Raw genomic sequence first — 24,327 nt, 5'->3', positions numbered from 1 at the left:
ATGAATACATGTCCCGTATAGGAGATCTGCTGAAAGGAACTGTAGAACTGAAAGGAGCTGCAGAGCGAATTATTCCTTTATTGAAAAACGTCTGAAATACATAAAGAGTAAAATCATCATTAGACAATTATTTTAAAGCAATGTATTAAATGAGATAACAGTTTGTCTTTTGTGACAACACATTCACATGCATTGCAGACCAGAAGACACAGAGCTTTTGGTATGTATCTTGATCTCTCTCAGAAGATAGTTCTGCATCAGGGTGTGGCCAGCTCTTAAGCTGGCATTCTGGCTACCCCTGGAAACATAATTGCAACCTCTGATCCGAAGGACGTGCTAGGCTTTAGTTCCCAGAAAAGTGTACATAAAGACAAAAAACCCAAAAAAGGTATTTCAAAAAGACAACTAACAGGAAAGCTGTTCATGTACTTAAGCTCTTCTTAGAGAATACTTAAGTGTCCTCTATATCTGCAACAGACATAGCTGGAACACGGAAAAGAAAAACAGATGGAAGAATTTCCAAGCCAGGCTTTAATAGGAAATTAAGAACTGGCACTCGTAACATCAAGGCAATACAATCCCACATACGTAACATATATGTAGGGAGCAAGCTTGAACTGAGTCCCCCACCCCCCATTAAATTTGACCTGAAAGACAAAAGATTAGATTTACTCCACAGTGGATGGTCTCATCTCCTTGCTCGACTAACTCCATTGCCCTGTTCTCCTCACTGCTTTTTGCTCAAGTCTTCTTCAGCTCCTAGGATAGAATCCCACAAGGGCTTCTACCTTGATTTCAGACAGAAGAGAAAGAACCTAAAATGTCACCTGGCCCCAAGGAGAGATTTCATACGAATACATACACATCATATTGTATATAGTACATATACGTATACATTATAGCAGGGATTCTCAACGTTGGGTCCCCAGATGTTAGTGGACTTCAACTACCATAATCCCCAACCAAAGGCCACTGTGGCTGGGGATTATGGGAGTTGAAGTCCAATAACATCTGGGGACCCAACGTTGAGAATCCCTGCATTATAGTGTTCCTCTTTACCAGCCTGAGAGCTAGACAGTGAGAAACTTAATGGTCTCCAAGCACTGCAATGTCTTAAGCATACATAAGACACATCACAGATCTTAGAATTCCCCCATGTGTAGGGCAAGTGAAAGAATTAGAGAAAGTCAATGCAACAACTCAAGATTAGAAGAGTTAGAAGCTTCCTTTCATTGCCATGTCTTGATCATTTCAGAGCACAGTACTGAAGTACCCTCCAACCTTGCTTGATTTTTCTGAATTATTTCTTTGTACCACCAACTCTTGCCTTGCAGATGGATCAAAAATAAGAAACCACAACACTTGCTTGGAGACCATTAAGTCTCACTATCACTGTTGTGCTCTCAGGCAGGTATAGAGGGAACACTATAATGTCATCTATAGTCAGAGTGGTGGTGGGGATTCATCTTCTTGAGATTCAGCACTTCAGACCGACTCCTGAATACACCAAGAAAAAGGGACAGATCCTCTCTCCAGAGAACGAGGCAGAAGAGAAAGTGAAGAGCAGTTTGCCTGTATCCACATTAGAAAATGCTACACAGGATTCTTCATAGTCCAGCGATACCCGGATCTTTCTGATCTTACCACCCAAAGACAACTTGGTTGGCTTAGGGGAAGTCAAAGCTAAGAGTTCCCAAGATATGATTGGTCCATCCCTATAATGGCCTGACTTCCGCACAACCCAGAATCCTTCATTAGGAGTTAGGCTGATTTCTCCCTTCCTCTTGACTGACTCTCGTGCGATTCCCACAGCCCACTGGGATGATCCTCCCTGTACATTCACCTCCCACTGATGCCTTCCTGAAGTGAATTTCTCATGGCCCAGCACACAGGGCCTAACATCAAATCTCTCAGGGTTGCCAGGTAGTTGCCGATACCCCCCTCCATTTTTCACACTCTTCAGATCCTGCGACAGAATGAGGCCTGGGTGTGCCGTGTCTGGATCTAGAGTCACATTCACTGCAGGACAGAGAGAAAGAAAGGGGAGGCTAGATGTTATATCCAGGGAAGAATCATCATCAATTGGAAAATGATTCTCAAAACGTTATTTCTCCAGACATCTAAATCTGGTCAGGCAGCACAGCAAACGACAAGGGAGGTGGGGAGCCACTCCCTCAAGCAGAAGCAGATTAAGGGCCATAAGAAGACACCAAGTGATGTAGGCACAGGGTCCAGTTACTGGGATTTTTTTAATCCCCACTTTTCCAATAAGTCAGACATTACATTTAAGCCTAGATTCCTGGAACTGGACAGGAGAAAAGCCATATATAGTCCAATTCCTTACAGAGCAAGAAATAAATTATAACATATACAACATAGGAACCTGTCTTCTACCAGATCAGACCATTGGTCCAGCTAGCTCTGTACTGTCTACAGACTGGTAGCAGTTCCAAGGTTTCAGGCTCTTGTAGCCCTACCTAGAGGTGCCAGGGAGTGGAAGAGCAAGCATATACACTTCCACTGAGCTACGACTCACCCCCTAAGGGGAACATCTTGGAGTAGTAGACAGTGCTCACATGTAGTCATCCATCCAGTCACAAACCAGGGCAAACCCTGCTTAGCAAAGGGGATAATTCATGCTTGCTACTGCGAGACCAGCTCTCCTTCCCATATAAAACATGTTTACAGAACCTCCATATGTTGAAAGTATTTCACATATAATGTCAGCAAACCTTACATTCAGCCTGGTTGTGTGTCCATCTTGTATGGGTGCCCATGTGAGGCTCAGAAAGGGGATGGCTTGCCTACAACCCTGCTGAGCAAAGAGGCACCTTTTAAAGTGGTGATTCTCTTCTATTTAGCAGGGGGAGAGCAATTGGCCCTATCCAACCCCAGCACAGCATCCCTCCAGTGGTTGTTTCTGCTGTCAACCGTATGCTTCTTTTTAGATTGTGAGCCCTTTGGGGACAGGGGACCATCTTGTTTATGAATTGTTTATTTCTCTATGTAAACCACTTTGAGAACTTTCGTTGAAGAGCGGTATTTAAAAATTCATAGTAGTACAGCCACCTAGCATGTTGGTGACTCCAGTAGGACTCATGAAAGGGGTTTCCCTGCTCAGCTCATCCTCTGAGGGCCCTTTTCACACCAGCCTTCAGTCACCTGTATCAACCCTCACCCAAAGATTCTTCCACCCATCCTTACTCCTCTAGGTAGCCCAGTTACTGCTCAAGTCGTGTATGAGGGGGGCAAAGAAAAATTGATTGGCTTTTCATTTTGCAGAATATTTTGCCCAATACATCCGTAATGAATATTTTAGTAAGAGTCTACCAGCCTGCCCCGCTCCCTCTTATATCATCAGCAACAAATATTTATATACTGCGTTTCAACAAAAGTTCCCAAAGTTATTTACATGGAGAAATAATAAATAAGATCAACTGTTTTCCCTGCAGATATTCACCTTTGTTCAGCGCTTCCTCCAGAGACTCTGTTATGTGGAGACAAAGGGTGAGACATAGTAAGACTCTGACATGTTTCAATGCTTCACTTCATGTACCACCCACCACCACTTACAAAGCTCCTTTGAAAATTAAGCATTTAAATGCTGCATACTTTTTTAATTTTGTTTGTTTTGTTGGACAATGGGTTAGGAGTAAAGGCTATACGAAGGCTATGGGGAAGCGAATTGGCAGGATAGTGGGTGCAGCACTGATGAAGAAAACCTTGCAACCAATCAGACAACATGGGCTGAAGCCCATCTTCTAACCTACTCCTCAGTGGTGACAGCAGCAAAAAAGTGTTTCTTCTTCACCCCCATTCTGCCAATTCATCCAGTGTCATCCTGTGAAACTCTTTTTAATGATGGACACTTCATTTGTGGACAAGATGCTTTAATGTGTGGCAATATCCCAGGTCCAGGTTTTCCTAAATGTGACCGATTACCTGAACAAGTGATAATCTGGCTTTCAGCTATGTTTTGAGACTCAAACTGCCTCGGTTGCCACGACAGTCTGTTGGAAGTGAAGGACTATGCGCTGTCTCTTGTCTCAATAACAGTGGGGGACAGACTAGTGAGTCAGAGGGCTAGAGGGTCAAGACATTGGTCATCCCTTCTCTACTGCTCTGACACTATCCCTTTGGAATGTAGATTGCTACTCTCAGGGACACTTCCTTCCTTCCAGCCACTTCCTTCCTCTCTCCCTTCTCTTCCTGTTCCTTCTACCTTGCAACATGGCAAGCTCCTCTCCTCTGCACCATGTGTGCAGAGAGATGCAGAATCCATCTGCATCCAGCTAGCTAGCTAGATTAGAGATCCTAACTCCTCACTTTCCTATCCAGAATGGAGTTCTTTAATAAATGCCATATATACTGATTTGAAACTATGAACTGGCTCCAAGTTCCTTTACTCTCAGCATACACACATGCCTAACCAAATTCCGCTGTGTTGTGCCTCTGTGCACTCTGCTATAATGAAAAAGGGATTCTCTTATCAGAGAGAATTCCCAAGGGACAGTCTGGCTTTCAGCTATGTTTTGAGACTCAAACTGCCTTGGTTGCCAGACAGACAACTTATGCCAGGAAGTGAACCAGGGGTGTATGACCTGTTGACACTGTCAGATCTCCCAACAGCTTTCCATCGTGTCTACTACTTAGTGAGATGGATGTGGATGGCACCCTAGATGGTCAGGTCTGCTTATTCCCTCAAGGAAGGATCCAGAAGGTGGTGCTAGGGGATTTCTGCTCTACCCCCCTGGCTTTCCACCAGGTTCCCTTTTGCTTCCTATGCCAAATAGCATCTACATAAAACAGAGTCAAGAGATCTGGGCTGCAGGGTCATCATTCCACTGACAATACTCAGCTCCATCTCATGTTTTCTTCAGATCCTAGGGAGACTCTAAACTGGTGTTTCACAACAAGCTGCACGACAAGATGGAGGTGCTGCTATCTAGGTGTGCTACTGATCTTGAAAATGGTGTTCAGCCTGCCTTTGATGTCATTGCATTCTCTTTTAAGGAGCATTCTTGTTTAACTTGGCTAACTTGGAAAAGGCACCTTTTAATGTGGTGATTCTCATTATTTAGCAGGGGGAGAGTAACTGGCCCTATCCACCCCCAGCACAGTACCTCCAGTGACTGTTGCTGGTGTCTATCTTATGTTTCTTTTTAGATTGTGAGCCCTTTGGGGACAGGGAGCCATCTTATTTGTTTGTTATTTCTCTGTGTAAACCACGCTGAGCCAATTTTGGAAGGGTGGTATAGAAATTGAATTATTATTATTATTGATGATGATGAGTCTGGGGATGCCCTTTGATCCAGGGCTTGATCCAGATGGGCTCATTAACACATTTCATCAGCTTTGGATGATTTGCTGGTTGACCTTATCTAGAAAGGTCTGATCCAGCTACATTTATCAATGCAAGGTTGTTGTTAATACTATCATCATCAACAACTCTATTTATAAACTGCTCTTCCTCCAAGGAGTCCAGAGTGGTGTAGATGGTTATGTTTATCCTATGAGGGAGGTTAGGCTGAGAGATAAGTGGCTGGCCCAGAGGCATCCAGTGAGTTTAAAGGCTGAATGGGGGTCTGAACTGGAGTCTTCCTGGGCCAGCATTCCAGCTACCCCACACTGGCTCTCTTGATAAGGCAGTTCTTGCCTTCAAGGAGTCCCAATAGCTCTGGGAATGCAGTTCAGTGTAAGCAAGTGTAAAGTGATGAGGCAAAACCCACAACTTCACATATACACCGATGGTGTCTGAATGGTCAGTGACTGACCAAGAGAGGGATCTTGGGGTCATGGTGGACAGCTCTTTGGAAGCGTCGACTCAGTTGTGAAAAAGCCATTTTCATGCTAGCGATCATTAGGAAGGGAACTGAAAATATAAATGCTAGTATTATCATGTCCTTATACAAATATATGGTGAGTCCACATTCAGAGTACTGTGTCTTAAAGAGGGGCATTGTACAACTGGAAAAGGTGCAGAAGAGGGGGAACCAGGATGATCATGGGCTGGGAGCACCTTCCTCATGAGGCAAGGCTACAGCATCTGGTGCTTTGTAATTTGGAAGAGAGGAGACTATGGGCAGACATGATAGGGGTATACATCAGGAGAGAGAGGGCATGATCTCACCTCTTGTCTGTGGGCTTCTCAGGGGCATCTGGTGGGCCACTGTGTGAAACAGGATGCTGGGCTGGATAGGCTTTGGGTCTGGGCCAGCAGGGCTGTTCTAATGTTCTTATGGAAATGATGCAGTGCAAAATGATAACTTTTTCTCTTGATGAGTTTTGATGGCTTCTCTTATTCAGGGGAGGAACCAGTTGCTCTTTGGACCAGTTCCTAGTTGAATAATTGCTGGGGCAAGATTGGCCAGGACTGGGCTGCTGGACGATGCGGCGTGGTGGTGGTGGGGTCTTCTGGGATTTATTGGAGTTAAACAGTATGGATCAAGCAGCATTCTAACACAGCTGCTGCTGGCCCAGGCCCTCTTCCAGATAACAGATTCTAGGGCTGGGAACTGGATTTTCCTCCTGGAAACCCGCTACTATTCTCTTTGTTAGGATGGTCTCAGGAAACATTTCCTAGGTTCCTTGCAGGGTAGTGAGAGACTAGAGCGAGATTAGAACATCAGGTGCAGAGCCAGCCGAGAGGCAGCCTGCTTCCAGCCCCACTCGGCGGCCCCCACCAATACGCCCATGCGCATGATGTCACACGCATGGGGTTGTGGCTTGGGCTCCAGAGGAGCCCAGAGTGAACCCCCCCACACACACCATGCGTGGGCCAGCGAGGGCCTCCCCCCTCCCACGTCCGGGCTGCCGACGGCCTGAGTGAACTTTTCAGCAATTATTTCAGGCAGCTCCGACTGCCTGATAGAACGTTTTCCCCTTCCATTCCCTCTCTGGAGGAAGAGAAAGGGGAAGACGTCCCATCAGGCAACCGATGCTGCCTGAAATGATGTGCTGAGAGCTCATTCGGGCTCTCGGCAGCCCAGGCCACGTCCCCTTTGCATGTGACAAGTGGGAGGTGCCTGGGCCGCCGAGAGCCCAAACAAGCACTCAGCTCGTCATTTTAGGCAGCTTCGGCTGCCTGATAGGATGTTTTCCCTTTCCTCTCCCGAGGGAGAGGAAGGGGGAAACATCCTATCGGGCAGTTTGAGCTGCCTGAAATAATTGGCGACGAGTTCGCCCGGGCTCGGGGCGTGGGAGGGGGGAGTTGCCCAAGCCATGGGGCTCAGAGGCCTTTTCGCATTGGCAGCCTGGGTTCTTTGAACCCATTTGCCCAATGGTGGCTCTGCCCTTGTAGAACACATACATTTCACTAGATTCAGAGTTCCTGCAGGGGCAAGTGTCCTACCTGTCCCACCTCCATTGTAGACACCCATATACTTAACCCTGGGGCCTATAGGCCATGTGGGACTACATTGCCCAGCATGCTCCAGAGATCCAAGAGCAGGCTTCCCCAAACTGTGGCCCTCCAGATGTTGCTGAACTACAACTCCCAGCATCCTTAGCCATAATTTATTGTGGCTGGGTATGATGGGAGTTGTAGTTCAGCAACATCTGGAGGGCCACAGTTTGGGGAAGCCTGTCCTAGAGAGTTCTTCCATTTAAGTGCTGAACTTTAAACCATCTTCTCTTCTTGTACTGTTTCCCTTCCCCCACAGGGTCTTTTCCTTCTCCCCCTCACACTGTTTTCATTTCTCCCAAGCAATGCTTATGTCTCCCTGCAGAAGAATTTAGTCCAGCAAGCTCCCTGCTCCCTCAGTCTGCACCCTTGGTAGCCCAATCCTTCCTCAGCAGCAGCATCTCACCTGGCTTGGAGGTGCGGTTTCTAACTGTGTCTAACTTCCTTGTTATGTTATTTCAGCCCTAGTTTAGACATCTCAAGAAATCCCCAAGGAGAAAGTTAGGGAATTGGAAGGGACCTTGCAGGTCTTCCACTCCAACCTCCTGTTCAGTGCAGGAAATGTCTACAGCATCTCCAGCTGCCATCCAGCCTCTGCTTGGTAATGGAGTGCCCATTATGGTGCAAGGCAAACTGTTCCGCTCTCAAACATGTTAGGAAGTTCTTCCTGCTGTCTAGCCTGGATCTGTTTTGATGTCATATCAACCCCTTGGTTCTAGCCCTGCCCTCAGGAGCAAGAGGACACCAGTCTGCTGCTCCTCCTTTCTGTGTGACATAGTAGGAATCAGCTATCATATGTCCCCTTAGTCTTCTTTTCCAAGTGCCTGGTCAGGCAATCTCAGAATTTTGAGTGTTTGTCCTTGAGGGTGGGCCTCTGAGATAGGCTGGGGATTCTGCTGGTGTACCAACCACCCTGATGCACTTCAGTCTCCCTACCTGAGCTGGCAGGGGTGGTCTCGGAGGTGGCCTTGGGTTTCCCCAAGCTTATTGTTTTGGGGGATTTCAATGTTCACACTGAGGCCCCCCTCGTGGGTGCGGCTCAGGATTTCATGGCCTCCATGGTCCTGGCTCAGTTGGTATCGGGCCCTACCCACATGGCAGGACATACTCTGGATCTGGTTTTTGCCAACCAAGGAATAAATGATCTGGAGGTGGGCGAGTTTGAAGTAACTCCTTTGTCATGGACAGATCATCATCTGGTGGGGTTTAGTTTGACTGCTCCATCTGCCCTCTGCAGGAGCGGTGGACTGATTAAAATGGTCCGTCCCCAGAGGCTTATGGATCTGCTTGGATTCCAGACAGCCCTTGGGGAGTTTCCAGTGTCCAGAGCTGGTGACCCTATCGAGGCCCTTGTTGATCTCTGGAATGGAGAGCCCGCTCAGGCTGTTGACACGGTTGCTCCTAAACGCCCTCTCCGGCTTTGTGGAGCCCGTTCGGCTCCTTGGTTTTCCTCCGAACTTAGGGTGATGAAACAACTCAGGTGATGGCTAGAACGACACTGGAGGAAGATTAATGATGAATCTGACCGAACACGGGCTAGAGCCCATTTTAGGGACTTCAGTGGCGGTGAAGAAATGCTTTTTCTCCACCTCCATTGCATCTGCTCAGTGCAGACCAGCAGAACTGTTTTGTGTAGCAAAGACATTGCTGCACACATCCCCCTCCATTGCATCTGCTCAGTGCAGACCAGCAGAACTGTTTTGTGTAGCAAAGACATTGCTGCACACATCCCCCCAGGTAAAGAGGGAGGAATCGTCTACAGCCTGCTGTGATCAGTTTGCATGTCACTTTGCGGACAAAGTTGCTCACATCTGTGCCGATTTGGACTCCAGAGTTTGGCAGTTCCGGCAGACGTACCTCTGGTACCATCTGGTCCCATTGTGTTGGATTCTTTTTCAGTTGGTGCGGCCTGAAGATGTGGACAAGATCGTGGACAGTGTGTGGGCGACATCATGTGCTCTTGACCCTTGCCCTTCATGGCTAATAAAAGATGCCAGGGTACAGATAGATGGCTGGAGGTGATTATTAATGCCTCATTAAGGGAGGGCAGGATGCCATCGTGCCTCAAGGAGGCGGTGGTAAGACCATTATTTAAAAAGCCCTCCCTTGATCCCTCCAACCCGGACAACTATAGACCAGTCTCTAACCTGCCCTTTTTGGGCAATGTCTCCGTGGCCATTGGCCTGTGGGGTCCCACAGGGTTCAGTCTTGTCCCACATGCTGTTTAACATCTACATGAAACCGCTGGGAGAAGTCATCCGGGGACTTGGACTGAGCTGTCAACAATATGCAGATGACACTCAGTTCTATCTCTCCTTGTCACCTGATCCTAGGTAGGCAGTGGATGTCCTGAATTGGGGGCTGGAGGCCATGATCGGTTGGATGTGGGCTAATAAACTGAAACTGAATCCCGACAAGACGGAGGTAATGTTGGTCAGTAGGAGAGCCAATTGGGATGAGGAGAATTCAACAGTTCTGGATGGGGGTACACTCCCCTTGAAGAAGCAAGTACACAGCTTGGGGGTATTACTGGACCCGGCTCTGCTTTTGGAAGCTCAGGTGGAGGCGGTGGCCAGGGGTGCCTTTGCACGGCTTCGGCTAGTGCTCCAGCTGCATCTTTCTCGAGAAGGCAGATCTGGCCACAGTTACCCATGCCTTAGTCACATCACGGCTGGATTACTGTAACATGCTCTACGTGGGGCTGCCCTTGAAGAATATCCGGAAACAGCAGCTAGGGTTTTATCTGGAGCTGCCCATTGGGAGCACATCATACTCATTTTGAAAGAGCTGCACTGGCTACTAGTTTGTTTCCGGGTCCAATTCAAAGTGCTGCTTTTGACCTTTAAAGCCCGTAACAGTTTGGGCCTGGGATACCTGAGGGACCGCCTGCTCCCAAGGGCTGCTGCCCGCTTGATGAGTTCATCAGAGGGGGCTCTGCTCCGGGTGCCAACAATGAAGGAGGCTCGGTTGTCATGCACGTGGGACAAGGCCTTCTCTGTTGTTGCCCCCAGACTCTGGAATGCTCTCCAGGTGGTTATTTGCTCCTCAGTCTCCATCACAGCTTTTAGAAAGTATGTTAAATCTTGACTTTTTACCCAGGGTTTTATATGATTGTCTCTGCTGCTGCTCTTTGTACTTTGTATTGTTTTTATACTTGTGTTTTAAATTTTTTATTCAGATTTGTCTATATTTTTAGCTTAATATTTTAACTGTGTCATTTTTATAATCTTGTTTTTAAATTTTGCTGTAAACTGCCTTGGGATTGTTTTAATGAAAGGTGGTATATAAATTTAACAATAAAATAAATAAATAAAATTTCCCCAGGCGAAATATACTGCACCTAGCCCCTTTAACCATACTTAGTACAGTAGGTCCTGCTTTCCAGATTCAGTGAGCTTTAAACAAAGGATTGTTGCTCTTTAAGTAACGAACAGACTTTTCTTGCCATTAACCCAGATGTGGAACATTCTAAGAGATCTATATACACTCCCCTTCCTGAGTTGCCCCCAATACCTGCACATTTTCCAACAGCTTTTTCTAGAGCAGAATTTTTCTCAGAGTAAATTCTGAGTGTGTCCTCCAGATTCAGAGAAAAGTCCACCAGTGGCTTCCTTTGTGCTCCCTTGCATCTGGAAGGATGATGATCACATTTCAGAAACAAAGAAGCTAGAAGCCTGAAATAGCAGGTCAGGCAATTACTCAAGCGCAGTAGCAGGACCCATAACAAAGAGGTGCCATGCCAGTTAACTTCAACAAGCCTACCCGCATACAGCATCTGTATGCTCTTTGGGGCTGGCGGTTCCCTCCTGCCCCACATTCTCTTGCCCTCCCTCCCCTCCCTCTTGCTCCACACTTTCTTGCCCTCCCTCCTGCCCCACACTCTTGCCCTCCCTCCTGCCCCCTCTCTTGCCCTCCCTCCTGCCCCCTCTCTTGCCCTCCCTCCCCTTCCCTCCTGCCCTATACTCTTTTGCCCTCCCTCCCCCTTCCCCCCTCCTGCTCCCCTCTCTCTTACCCCCTGCCTTCCCCTCCCCCCTCCCCTCTCTTGCCCCCTCCCCCTCCTGTCCCACTTTCTTGCCCTCCCTCCCCTGCCCCCCTCCCCTTCCGTTCCTCTCCTCCCCCACCCCACCCACACTATGCATCTAACCTCAGCGGGTAGTGAACAGGGAACCTCCTCCCGGGTGGCAAAGTCCCACTGCCCGTTTTCCTCCCACCCTGGCCTCCAACAAGAGCCAAGGCTTCACGCCATCGCCTGTTCCCCACTCACCCCTCTTGCTGATGCCTCCTCTGGCCATCCTGCCGCCACCTCCTCCCGCTCCCACTCCCAGAAGCCAGGCCGGGCCACCGCTGCCTCCCTGTCCTTACCCGGGATGGCTGACCTAACCAGGCCGTCCCGTCTCCTGGTGGCCAGCCCAGCCCGCCTCCTTGGGCCATTTTGCGGCCCACCGCTACTGCCTGCTGCCATTTTTTCTTACCCACAACTCTTGCCCTTTGGCAGCAGAACTCTCACAACGTGTCACAAGAATTCCGCCGCCAAATCCTGGGCATGCATGCCTCCTAAGAGAATTAAATATATAGATCCTTTGGTAGGATTGTGCTAGAAGAGGGAAAGGAAACCTTTCTGTGAGCTGTTTTTGACATAGGAGTGAAATTGACTCAGACAGAAGGACTCTATCAATCTCAAGCATAAGGCTGCTCTTCCCACCCATTCCTCCCACATATTTCTTTTATAGCCTTTGTAAGATAAAATAGTATGTGAAAAGACAGGGCGGGGGGGGAAGCAACCTCTGTTCAATGTCCAAGCACATGTTATACAATGACTTAATTTCCCTTGTAAAGAGTGTGAACCTTGAAAAGCACATTATCACCAATGACACAGATATAATACTAAGGTTCTTAATACCGCCCCCCCCCGAATCGAGAAAATACAGATGCTGAAGATGCAGCAATTTTTATGAGAAATGCCTTTCCAGGATCCTATAAATCATTCCTGAAAGCTGGTTTTCAAAAGTTGATTGTGCCCAACAGTGATCTATTCTGAAATGAGGGTGGGTAGGTAGGTGCATTTAAAAATGGAACCTAAATATTTTTTACAGCAAGGGAAAGAGAATCACATACCTGCTCAAGGTGCTGCTGATGTCCTGAAAGAGAGAAAAAGAGAAGTGAATCTCAGCTGCACAGACAGAAAATGCACTAGGCTTCTTCTTGGTTTTTAAGAGAATTCATTGGCCACCTCGTCTGAAAAAACCAGTCATTGTTTCCAGGATTGCATCTTTTTAAATCCTAATCTTAAGATCCAGAGCAATGCCCTTCCCTGTGGAGGGACCTGAAAAGGGTCTTTGCCTTCAGCCTCACCTGCAGGAACTCACTTGCTGGCTGCAGGCTCTTCCTTTCCATTTCTGTGATCAAGTTAGAGAGACTAAGAGTCTCCTCCGAGAGCCTGGTGACATTTTCTTCCTGTCTCTTCTTGGTCTTCTTTTCCAGGTCATCCAGCAGAGCCAGCCAGAAACTCTTTTTCTCCTCAAGCAACTTCTGCATTTGATCAAAGGCAGACAAGCTCTTCTGCCTCTCATCCTGCACCTTTGTCTGGGAGAAGGAACAGATCCTTTCAGTGAAAGTCAAGTAAAATCCACTAGAGCCCTGTGCCTTCAACAAGGAAGTAATATGGCAGATTTACAGAAGCAGGTTACTCTTGGCTGTTGAGGTTTTCTGGATTGTGTCTCACCATGGCCTTCTGATATAATAATAAACTGAATCCATCTATATAGCACTTCATGCTGCAACAATCAAGTGATGAATTTGCATTTGTGAACTGTACTACAGAACACCACTCACTAAAGGCAAACACAGTGATCTGTTGTGGAAATACTTTCAACAACTCTGTTTCATGGCCAAGATTCCTTTTCTGTCCCTCAGTGAAAGTATCTGTTTTCAGTGCCTTCATTTTCTTACCATAAAATTTAAATAAATGTAAGTAAATGCAAGCTTCTGGTGTTTTAATATTTACAAGTATTCCGAGACAATTAATTTTGAAGGACAGGATTTGAACTTTTAAACCTCACTAAGCACATGGCGCAGTGGGGAAATGGTTGACTAACAAGCAGAAGGTTGCCGGTTCGAATCCCTGCTGGTATGTTTCCCAGACTATGGGAAACACCTATATTGGACAGCAGCGATATAGGAAGGTGCTGAAAGGCATCATCTCATACTGCGTGGGAGGAGGCAATGGTAAACCAAATTCTACCAAAGAAAACCACAGGGCTGTATTCTACCAAAGAAAACCACAGGGCTCTGTGGGCGCCAGGAGTCGAAATCGACTTGATGACACACTTTACCTTTAAACATGTTTATTGCATTTTTTCTCCTTTATCAAATCTAGCAGTTCAAGAACTTTTAACTAAAAGTGTATGAGATACTTAATGCACATAGAGATACTTCCTTAGTTTTGTTTATATGTCAAATAAATTTGCTAACCGAGGTCCCAGTTAGAGGACGACATGGGAACCTTTTCCTGAGAACCCATCTCACTAGAGGTATCTGTCACTCAAAGGGCCTAAGGAGCTTACCAGTTGACACTCAGCCCCACAATCTCATCAGCAACAAGAACAACCTACCAGACACTTCTGACCTCTCTGATCTTCAACCACTGTCTGTTCCATCAACTTCTGTCTTTCTTTCTCCAGAGACTGCATCCGGGCTTTGATTTTTCCCTGTACAAACAGAAAAGGCCTTTGCTCTGTAAGAATTTGGCCCATGTAATACAATCAAGGATTTCCATGTCTGCTTTGGTAATGAAAAAATGAGGTCTGTTTGTCATTTCAGAGCTTGCTGCAATTTGATGAGGAATGTTAAGAAAAATCAGGGTGCTCCTCGGTGACTTCTCCCTTTAGGGAATATGTACTAATAAGCATCTAAAATCAGTAGTTCTTACTAGGTTAACACACACGCATTACAATCAACAGGGAAATATATGAAGCATAATGTACAAGTTGCATCTTTCTTGTCATGGGGATTAACAGGAAATGGTTCCACAATATGAACTTGGAAGGCAGCTGTCAATCCACATGTGGGTGACCAGAAGCAGGAAGACTGGGCAGGACAGGCAAGGAGATCAGTCCATGTCATTACAAAAGGAAAGAGAGAGGTCAAATAAGCCACCTAAAGGACTCCGACAGGCATCTCAGCTCACAGCAAGTGATGCCTAGATATGTGGGAAGTTTAAATGGGCTTTGCACACATTCTCTACTACACCTGAGGGAATCTCCACACATCTTATTGCTGTTGTAAGACTTAGTAGGATTAACAGCCATTGGGATGATGAAATGAAGGATTGTGACTCTGCATCAAATCATCCCATGCATATTTACTGAGAGGCAAACTCCACTGTGTTCAGGGGTGTCCACTCCCTGGTGAGCATGTATAGGATCGGATCAATATTGAGTGAGTAGCCAAGGAGGGTTTTGGAGCAAACATTTTCCACATATGTGCACTATTCCCACCCATAGTGGCTGTTGAAATGCATTGCAAAATGTTGGCTGTACCAATCAATTAAATTTCAGAGTGGCCATAGACACGCATTGGCGTAGGTTAGATTCTGGTAAATCGGGGCTGCTCAACTTTAGCCCTCCTGCAGATGTTGGCCTACAATTCCCATAATTCCTGGCTATTTGCCACTGTGGCTGGGGATTATGAAAGTTCTAGTCCAAAAACAGCTGGGGGGGCCTAAGTTGAGCAGGCCTGTGCAAAATGTCCCACTTCCAAGGCTTTAATGTACCACCGAACACCACATTTTTCTCTGTGTGGGGGCAAACACACCACATAATGAATTTGGGGCAAAGGTAGTGCTCTAATGTTTGTGGGGAGAGAAAGAACTACAAGGATCCCTCTGCTCATGTAGGATTCCAAAACTATACCTACCCCTCTTGGAGAGAGGGGCTCCTTTTCTGTGTACATCTGTGATCAATAGTAGGACTAATGATGTTTTCAGGAGGAAACTGCACAGACTCTCTTAAAGGGTGTGATAAATGAGATTGGAGTGTGAATAGTTAAAGTTGTCAAGATATAGCAATAGCAATAGCAATAGCACTTACATTTATATACCGCTCTATAGCCGGAGCTCTCTAAGCGGTTTACAATGATTTTAGCATATTGCCCCCAACATTCTGGGTACTCATTTTACCGACCTCGGAAGGATGGAAGGCTGAGTCAACCTTGAGCCCCTGGTCAGGATCAAACTTGTAACCTTCTGGTTACAGGGCGGCAGTTTTACCACTGCGCCACCAGGGGTTAAGATATGAAGAGGTTAAAGCCCAGTAACTGAGTTCAGGAAGGGTGGGGGAGCAGAGCAATTAAAATTCAGGAATAGAATGTCCCTGGGAGCTGAAGCTTCATAAAGTGAAGTTGTCTGTTAGACAGCCTAGTAAAAGGGCTGGAGGTAATGAGAACCAGGTTCGGTTCTGAGTGAAATAAATATTGGGGCTATTCTCACGATCGGGGAAAATCGGGCTAGGAAAGCCTAGCCCGATTTTTCCCAATCATGGGAACCACCAGGCTTGGCTGCAAGTCCGGGGGTTCCTAGGCGGGTAACCCGCCTAAGTACCCCTGCCCTTAGCCCGGGTTCGTGGAGAGAGCGCTCCGAAAACCGGGCTCCCTGATTGTGAGTAGCTGTGGCATGGCTCCGCGCCATGGCTACTTGCAAGTAGACCCCCGACCGGGAGGCGAAAAGCCACCTCCCGGCTCCGGGGGTCTCCCCAATATGCCCTCCGCGCTCACGCAGGGCATACTGGGGCTTCTGGGGGCCATGAGGCCCCCGAGCTCCCCAGCCCCCGCCGGCTCCATCACGGAGCTGGCAATCGTGTGGACGGAGACCCACCTCATAGGCTGAGATACAGCCTGGGAGATGGCTGGGTTAAGGAGAACCAAGGAAGGTTCTGAAAAAATAAATATAGTTGCAGTACTAATATACAAGTTCTGGGAAGAAAGAGTGTTAAACCAGACTCCTAAAAGGTTTTAAGCAAGGAGTGAATGAAAGTGTACTGTTCTTTAAAAGAAACCAGTTTGTTACCTGGCAAGAGAACGACCCTACTCTCCAAGCAGAGACCCAAGCAGCCAACAGAACTTGTGTAATTCAACATTAAGAAGGACCTGAGAGTCCTTATACCCTCCAGGTTACCTAGTATACTTATACCCTCCAGGGTACCCTGTACCCTCACATCTACATCAATGTGTTACCAAACCTGAAGAACCCAGCAAAGAGAGCTCTTTATTATTAGGTGCATATATGGTGGCAGCGAAACAAGACCCTGTTGGGAAGATCAGGATGTAAATATACACAAAATCTTCCCCCTCTCCTCACATAAGGTTGTTGTATAGTCTATTGAAATCATGTAGATCGATAAGGAGTGTTAAATTGTGCATTTAACCAAGAAGAGTGACAGAGAGAAGCAGGGTTGGAATAAAGAACAGTAGAAGGGTAGGAAGGAAATGTAGATATTTTCAGAAAACCCATCCCAGGTTCTGTTTCTTGGTTGCTCTAAAATGGGACAGAATATTGGGAGAGTGGGATGGAATGTTGGGTGCTTTCCATTATCTAGCCACAGCTGTGCATCCAATGTGGTGCTTTCCTACCTTATATTTTTCATAAGCTTCCTCCAAGGGAATCACCCAGTGTTCCTTGTGCTCTTTGGCTTTGTCACACACCACACAGATGGGAGCTTCATCATCCTCGCAGAAGAGTTTCAGGGGCTCCTGGTGCCTCTCACACATTCCACTCTTTTCTTCTGCTCTTTTCCCCTCCTGAAGTTTCTTGATGAGTTCCACAACATTTGCCAGTTGTCGGTTTGGTTTGACATTCTTTGCCTGAATCGTTTCTCTGCACTGAGGACAACAAATGTCTGTGTCTGACTGACCACAGCACTGGGTAATACAAGCTTGGCAGAAAATGTGCCCACAGCCAATGATCACTGGATCTTTGAAATACTCCAGGCAAATGGGACAAGTAGTTTCATCACAAAGCTCTTTAAGGGGACCCCCAGCTGCCATGGCCGTTTCCCCCACCAAAATATTAAAAGTTTCAAGTTGGGCTCCAATTTCAGATAGCAATAAGGTGGCTACTTGAAATGCCTCCAGCAGGGATCCTCACTAAGCTGGAATAATAAGCATGACAAAATTAATGAGCAGAAATAGCCACAAGATTTGCTCATGCAATTGAATTTATTACATCTAATGCACGTAATCGTGCATGCAGTTATTGTCTGTCTGGAAAATCATGTTTTATGACCTGGCAAGGCCAGGTTAAGTTACTTTTCCACCCAAAGCAAGGTTAATTGTTGCCTCCCTCCCCACATCCTCTTGCAAGCTGAACAGCATACGTTTAGCATATGGAGATTGCCTGGAGTTTCCTAGGATATTGTTTTCAACACATTATACCATTTCATAAGTAAACATGGTTTAAGAAGTCTACATCAAATCCACCCTCCACATGCTGATGCACAAGCTTCCGTCCACTCCACAGCAACCCTTGCAAATCAGACCAAATCTACCATGAGTACTACCAGATGATGCTTTGAGCAAAATGATCCAGATGTCTCAAGAAAGTGAGTAAAGCCCCATGCAGCAAGGCAAGGTTCCAAACTAAGTGTGGGTCAACAGCCAATTTTATTTGGGGGCTGACATTCCTTTCCAATTCCACCCAATATATTACCTTGAAACGTGAGGCCATCTCAGCCCCTGTATCCATTGCACAGGAAACACCACTGGATTAAATTTAATGACCCTGATGTACTCAGAAACAGGGTAGCTGAGCAACAAGTAATTGTGGATCCTCTCACACCCATAATGCTTGCCTATGCAGGAAAAGAGAATCCAAGAACCACTCTACTAGATCAGGCCCAAGGCCTATCCAGTTCAGCATCCTGATTCACACAGTGTCCCACCAGATGCCTCTGGGGAGGCCACAGGCAAGAGGTATGTGCATGCCCTCTCTCCTGCAGTTGCAACTGGTATTGAGAGGCATCATGCTTCTGAGGCTGGGGATGGCCCACAGTCAGACTAGTAGCCATTGATAGACTTGTCCTCCATGAATTTGTCTAAGCCCCTTTTAAAGCCATCCAAGCTGTCACCACATTCCATGGCTAAGAATTCCACAGATTAATTACGTGCTGTGTGAAAAAGTACTTCCTCTTGTTGGTCCTAAATTTCCCAACCCACAATTTCATGAGATGACCCCTGGTACTATTATTGTGAGAGAAAATTCATCTGTACACCCTCTCCACCCCATGCATAATTTTATATTCCTCTATCATGTTTCCCCTTAGTCTCCTCTTTCCAAAATAAAGAGCCTCAGATGCTTAGCCTCCCCTCCTAAGGAAGGTGCTCCAGACCCCTGATCATTTTGGTTGCCCTCTTCTGCACCTTTCCCAGTTCTACAATATCCTTAAGATATGGTGACCAAAACTGTACACAGTACTTCAGATGTGGCCACACTATAGATCTGTACAAGGGCATTATAATATTAGCAGTTTTATTTTCAATCTCCTTCCTAATGATTCCTAGCATGGAATTATCCCTTTTCACAGCTGCCACGGTCTGAATCAACACTTTCAATGAGCTGTTCACCACAACCCCAAGATGTCTCTCCTGGTCAGTCACCGACAGCTCAGATCCCATCAACGTACATGTGAAGTGGTGGTAGGAGGAAGGTTTGCCCCAATATGTACACTTGTTAACACTGAACTGCATTTGCCATTTTGTCACCCACTCTCCCATTTTGGAGAGATCTTTTTGGTGCTCCTTACAATCTGTTATGGATTTCACTACCCTAAACAACATAGTGTCATCTGCAGATTTGGCCACGTAACTACTTACCCCAACTTCTAGATCATTTATGAACAAGTTACCAAACACTGGTCCCAGTACCAATCCATGTGGGACCCCACTTCCAACCTACCTCCATTGTGAAAACTGTCCCATTTATTCCTATCCTCTGTTTCCTGTCCTTCAACCAGTTACTGATCCACACATGAACCTGTCCCCTTATCCCATGACTGCTGAGTTTACTCAAGAGCTTCTGGTGGGGTACTTTGTCAAAAGTCCAAGTATACTGTGTCAGTCAGATCACCTTTATCCCCTGTTGACACTCTGTTGATCTGTGTTGACAGATCACCTGTTGACACTCTCAAAGAACTCCAAAATTTTAGTGAGGCAAGACTTGCCCTTGCAGAAGCCATGCTGGTTCTCCTTCAGCAAGGCCTTTTCTTCTATATGTTTAACCATTTTGTCCTTAAGTATGCTTTGCATCAATTTACCCAGCACCAGTTAAGCTAACTGGCCTGTAATTTCCTGGAGCCCTTTTTGAAAATTGGAGTTACACTGGAGTTACATTCCAGTCCTCGGGTACAGAGCCTGATTGTAGGGACAAGTTACATATTTTTGCTAGGAGACTGGCAATTTCAAGTTTGAGTTGAGGCAGGATGCCTCTGAGTACCAGTTGCAGGGGAGTAACAGCAGGCGAGAGGGCATGTTTTCAACTCCTGCCAGTAGGCTTCCAGCAGCATCTGGTGGGCCACTGTGTGAAACAGGATGCAGGACTACATGGGCCTTGGGCCTGATCCAGCAGGGCTATTCTTATATTCTTATGAGTTCCTTCAGAACTCTTGGGGGGATGCCATCTGGCCCTGGCGATCTGGATTCCTCATTCTAGGTATGCATTCCAACTGAGCTTCTTTTGGTTTTGAACCAATCCCATGCTTTCTGAAGTGATTTGACCCTCCTGACTTTCCCTTTCAACTTCCTTCTTACCAGTCTCCTCATTTTTGAGAAGTTTCCTCTTCTGAAGTCCAACACATTTGTGTTGGACTTCCTTGACAATTCTCGACTTGCATATATGCTGAATTAGATCACACTATGGTCACTGCTACCCAATGGTTCTGCAACTCTGACATCTTGCAACAGGTCCTGGGCACCACTCAGGATTAAGTCCAAGGTCGCCATCTCTCTGGTTGGTTCTGTGACTATTCTAAGGCACAGTCATTCAGCATGTCTAAAGATTTGGCTTCTCTTTCATTTCCTGAATGTGAATTTACCCAGTCTATGTCTGAGTAGTTGAAGTCACCCATTATTACCACTGTTTCTTTTTGATGCCTCCCTTATGGTGTTTCTCCAACTCCTGATCACTATCAGTGTTTTGATCTGGAGGGCGATAGCACATCCCTAGTAACACATTTCCTTTCAGTCCTTGTAATGTTATCCATAATGATTCTGTGGAGGAGTCCAGGCCACCTAGGTTTTCTAGCTTGTTGGAATCTATCTCTTTTTTATATACAGTGCTGCTCCTCCCACAACCCTCCTCTTCCTGTCCCTTCTGTAGGGTTTATATCCAGGAATAACAGTGTCCCACTGATTCTCACCATTCCACCAGGTTTACGTTATACTCACTATATCTATGTTTTCATTAGTAACCAAGCACTCCAGCTCACCCATCTTCACTTGGAGGATTCTGGCATCGGTATATAGACACCTATATGCCAAGTCCTTCACCTGGTGTTGGCATGTGCTATCCCCCTTACCAGCCTTTTGGAGTATGCTACCAGCCTTTGACCTTTTTTGGCAAGCTGCCATGTGTTTTCCTCTGCTCTATTCTGCCCCCTTCTGGTTTATCCAAAACATGCATCCAAACCAGATACCTCTGGGAAACCACCCAGGCATCATTTTAAAAGCTACTCTGCGATCTTTTTGAATTTAAGCACCAGCAGTCTGGTTCCATCTTGGTTCAAGTGGAGCCCATCCCTTTTGTACAGGCTTTGCTTTCCCCAAAATGTATCCCAGTGCCTAACAAATCTAAACCAGTCCACCAGGCACCATTTTATACATTTTATATACCAGAAGATATCAGTTTGGGACAGGGAAAGCTCATATAGAATTCTGCATATTGCTGCAGCTATTGTGGGAAATACACATAGCTATTTCAGAGTGGCTACTTTACATATTTTTATTTTATTTATATACCACTCTTCCAAAAATGGCTCAGGGCAGATCACTTACTGGTGATTAGAAACTAATTCATCTTCCCATATAAATAGTGGCAGTTTCTTATCCGATTAACTTCAGACACAAAGCTATTTTTAAAAAGAACTATTAGAATGACTAGAATTTGTGTAAGGGACCAACTGTAAATCTCCTTGCCAAATAGCAACCTGGCCCTATGCATAGTTACTCGGGAAAGCTGTATAGGACTGAGTCAGACACATATGAGATGAGAGTTTGTTTTTAGAGGAGAAAATGAATACCCCAATGAGTCTGACTTAAAGCAACCACTTTCAGCCCAATCAATTTTATTTATATTTATTTAAGAAGCAGGTCCAAACAGAATTCAGCAGGACTTAAGAACACATGGAAACAACTGACCGCGCTCGCCTCTCCCTTGCTTGCAGCGACAGCCGTAAACATACCTTTAAAAGTTCATTCAATAGCCCCGATTAAATACTGCACACTGGCAAAAGTTCAATTGTATCCTCCACCGTTTCATTCTGAGACATACCAAGATTTGGGGTTACACCCACTATCGACTGTATCTCGAGCACGAAAGACGCAACTCGTTCTTAAATCATGCTAAAAAGTGCAAAAGTGCCTCGTCTGTGATTGGTCAGGGCAGCTCAGCCCGCTCTCCACAACATTCCAAGATTTCCTGCAGTCCAATCAGGAAGAAAGACAGAAAATTGGCAATCAACTCTCCTTACTGCAGCCGCCACCGATTCTGTAAGACCATAATGGCCTAGAAAGCCAAGAAAGGCCCGAGAACACCTCCTACTGGTCATCAGCTAGCCTTCACTAACAGCCGCCGTCGCTTATAGAGAACTCGCACGCATCCACAGTGCTCTGATAGTGATCACTGAATGAATCCCAGGTTCCTGTGCCGGAAGACAGACCCAGCAGTCATCTGGAAGATTTCAGCTTTGTTTTTCCCCCTAAATCTTGTGGTCTGTGCTCTGCTAACTTGTACCCACCCAGTTATGTAGAAAGTGTCACATCCTTCTCCCCCAAGACAACCAGATATCAAAGGCCTCAACTTACCCCTTAAAGAGAAACCAGCCCCTCAAAATCTCCCCTCCTCCTATTAGTGTGAAGGGGGAAAGGCTAGATGTTCTGTATAGAAAAGCTTGTTCACCTCCTCAAGCTGTGTCTGCTCTTCACAGATCAGGCTTCCAACTGGGTACAATGAATATTGGGACAAAAAACCCCAACTTCAACTATATGCTGATGGGATCTGAGCTGTCAGTGACTGACCAGGAGTGGGATCTTCTTGGGGTCCTGGAGGTGGACAGCTTGTTGAAAGTGTCAGCTCAATGTGTGGCAGCTGTGGAAAAGGCCAATTCCATGCTAGGGATCATTAGAAAGGGGACTGAAATGAAAACGGCTAATATTATAATGCCCTTATGCAAAACTATGGTGTAGCCGCACCTGGAGTACTGCATACAATTCTGGTCACCACATCTAAAAAAGGACATTGTAGAACTGGAAAAGGTGCAGAAGAGGGAAACTAAGATGTTCAGGGGCCTAGAGCACCTTTCTTATGAGGCAAGGCTACAGCACCTGGGGCTATTTAGTTTAGAAAAAAGAAGACTGTGGGAAGACATGATAGAGGTCTATAAAATCATGCATGGTGTGGAGAAAGTGGATGGAGAGAAATTCTTCTCCCTCTCACACAACACTAGAACCAGGGGTCATCCCATGAAATTGATTGCCAGGAGGTCTAGGACCAACAAATGGAAGTACTTTTTCACACAATGCATAATCCACTTGTGGAATTCTCTGCCACAAGATGTGGTGATAGCCAACAACCTGGATGGCTTTAAGAGGGGTTTGGATAACTTCATGGAGGAGAGGTCTATCATCGGCTACTAGTTAGAGGGCTATCGGTCACCTCCAGCCTCAAAGGCAGGATGCCTCTGAGTACCAGTTGCAGGGGAGTAACAGCAGGCGAAAGGGCATGTTTTCAACTCCTGCCAGTAGGCTTCCAGCAACATCTGGTGGGCCACTGTGTGAAACAGGATGCTGGACTAGATGGGCCTTGGGCCTGATCCAGCAGGGCTGTTCTTATGTTCTTATATTCAGGCTCATTATTACCACTGCATACACCTCCCACCCACCCCCATCCCCCGCCCCCAAACTTTTATCCCTCATTCTGGCAATGAAATGTTGGCAACCCTAGGCTGTTGAGACAAACTGGGGGTAGTTCGGCTTGATCCCAAGCCTTTGAACTGAACCAGTTCGACTTTGAACCAGTTCAGTTCTGAATCTGCTCGCACATCCCTAGCATATTACAGAAGCTAATGCTGGATACGTTAAGCCTCACTCAAGGCCAGGGTGGTGTAGTGGTTAGAGTGCTGGACTTGTACCGTGGAGACCCAAGTTCAAATCCCCATTCAGCCATGAGACTTCCTGGGTGACTCTGGGCCAGTCACTTCTCTCTCAGCCTAACCTACTTCACAGGATTGTTGTGAGGAGAAACCTAAGTATGTAGTACTCTGGGCTCCTTGGAGGAAGAGCAGGATATAAAATGTAATAAATAAATAAGTAAACATCCACTCCAAACCTACAACCAGCTTCTAGCTCAACTCTGGCTCAACAACTGCCTCTGAGAGAAGTCTCCAGCTGTTCGGAATGAACCATGTGGTCGGCCTCATTTTAATGGGTCAGAGAGTCTGGACTCTCCTGGGAGTAAAACACATCTCCCTCTTTAGGGCTTTCTAGGTTATTCCAAATTCCAGTGCTAAAACACAGCTTATTCCTGGCCAATTTCCTCATAGATGCATGTCAACCATGCCAAACACTCCAGTAGGGGTGTAAACCAAACTGGTGTGTGTGTGGTGGTGCAGTGTCGGATACAGGATCCAAATCCAGTAGTGTAATAATAGTAGTAGTAGTACTAC

At 46.3% G+C, this 24,327-nt stretch overlaps 1 protein-coding gene across 2 annotated transcripts; it reads right to left on the bottom strand.

Moving 5' to 3' along the window:
- Window positions 1-58: 58 nt before the first annotated feature.
- Window positions 59-22,133, bottom strand: LOC128347852 (zinc finger protein RFP-like). Of its 2 annotated transcripts, none has more exons than XM_053303039.1 (8): window positions 21,847-22,133; window positions 17,027-17,544; window positions 14,014-14,109; window positions 12,755-12,985; window positions 12,518-12,540; window positions 10,916-11,031; window positions 3,461-3,487; window positions 59-2,019 (listed from the first exon to the last, which is right to left on the bottom strand). In XM_053303039.1, exons 2-8 carry the CDS (start codon window positions 17,438-17,440, stop codon window positions 1,478-1,480), a joined length of 1,449 nt encoding a protein of 482 aa, XP_053159014.1. In that variant the 5' UTR covers window positions 17,441-17,544; window positions 21,847-22,133; the 3' UTR covers window positions 59-1,477. The 2 variants fall into 2 exon arrangements, with proteins under 2 accessions (XP_053159014.1, XP_053159015.1); XM_053303040.1 differs by having other exon boundaries at window positions 17,027-17,275; window positions 21,847-22,123.
- Window positions 22,134-24,327: the final 2,194 nt, after the last annotated feature.

Source organism: Hemicordylus capensis, chromosome 2 (genome assembly GCF_027244095.1).
Source record: "Hemicordylus capensis ecotype Gifberg chromosome 2, rHemCap1.1.pri, whole genome shotgun sequence".
In the NCBI taxonomy this organism is placed as follows: Eukaryota; Metazoa; Chordata; class Lepidosauria; order Squamata; family Cordylidae; genus Hemicordylus; species Hemicordylus capensis.
The sequence above is the reverse complement of the archived record's forward strand: the minus strand, read 5'-3'. Positions and strand labels throughout refer to the sequence as shown.

Bases quoted from the DNA above. Each gene is read 5' to 3' on its own strand.
- LOC128347852 (XM_053303039.1), bottom strand. From the start codon at position 17,440: ATGGCAGCTGGGGGTCCCCTTAAAGAGCTTTGTGATGAAACTACTTGT. The intron at 11,032-12,517 runs GTATGTGATTCT...TCATCCTTCCAG, and splicing joins ATCAGCAGCACCTTGAGCAG to ATGCAAGGGAGCACAAAGGA. The intron at 2,020-3,460 runs GTGAATATCTGC...TCTGTCCTGCAG, and splicing joins GGAGGAAGCGCTGAACAAAG to TGAATGTGACTCTAGATCCA.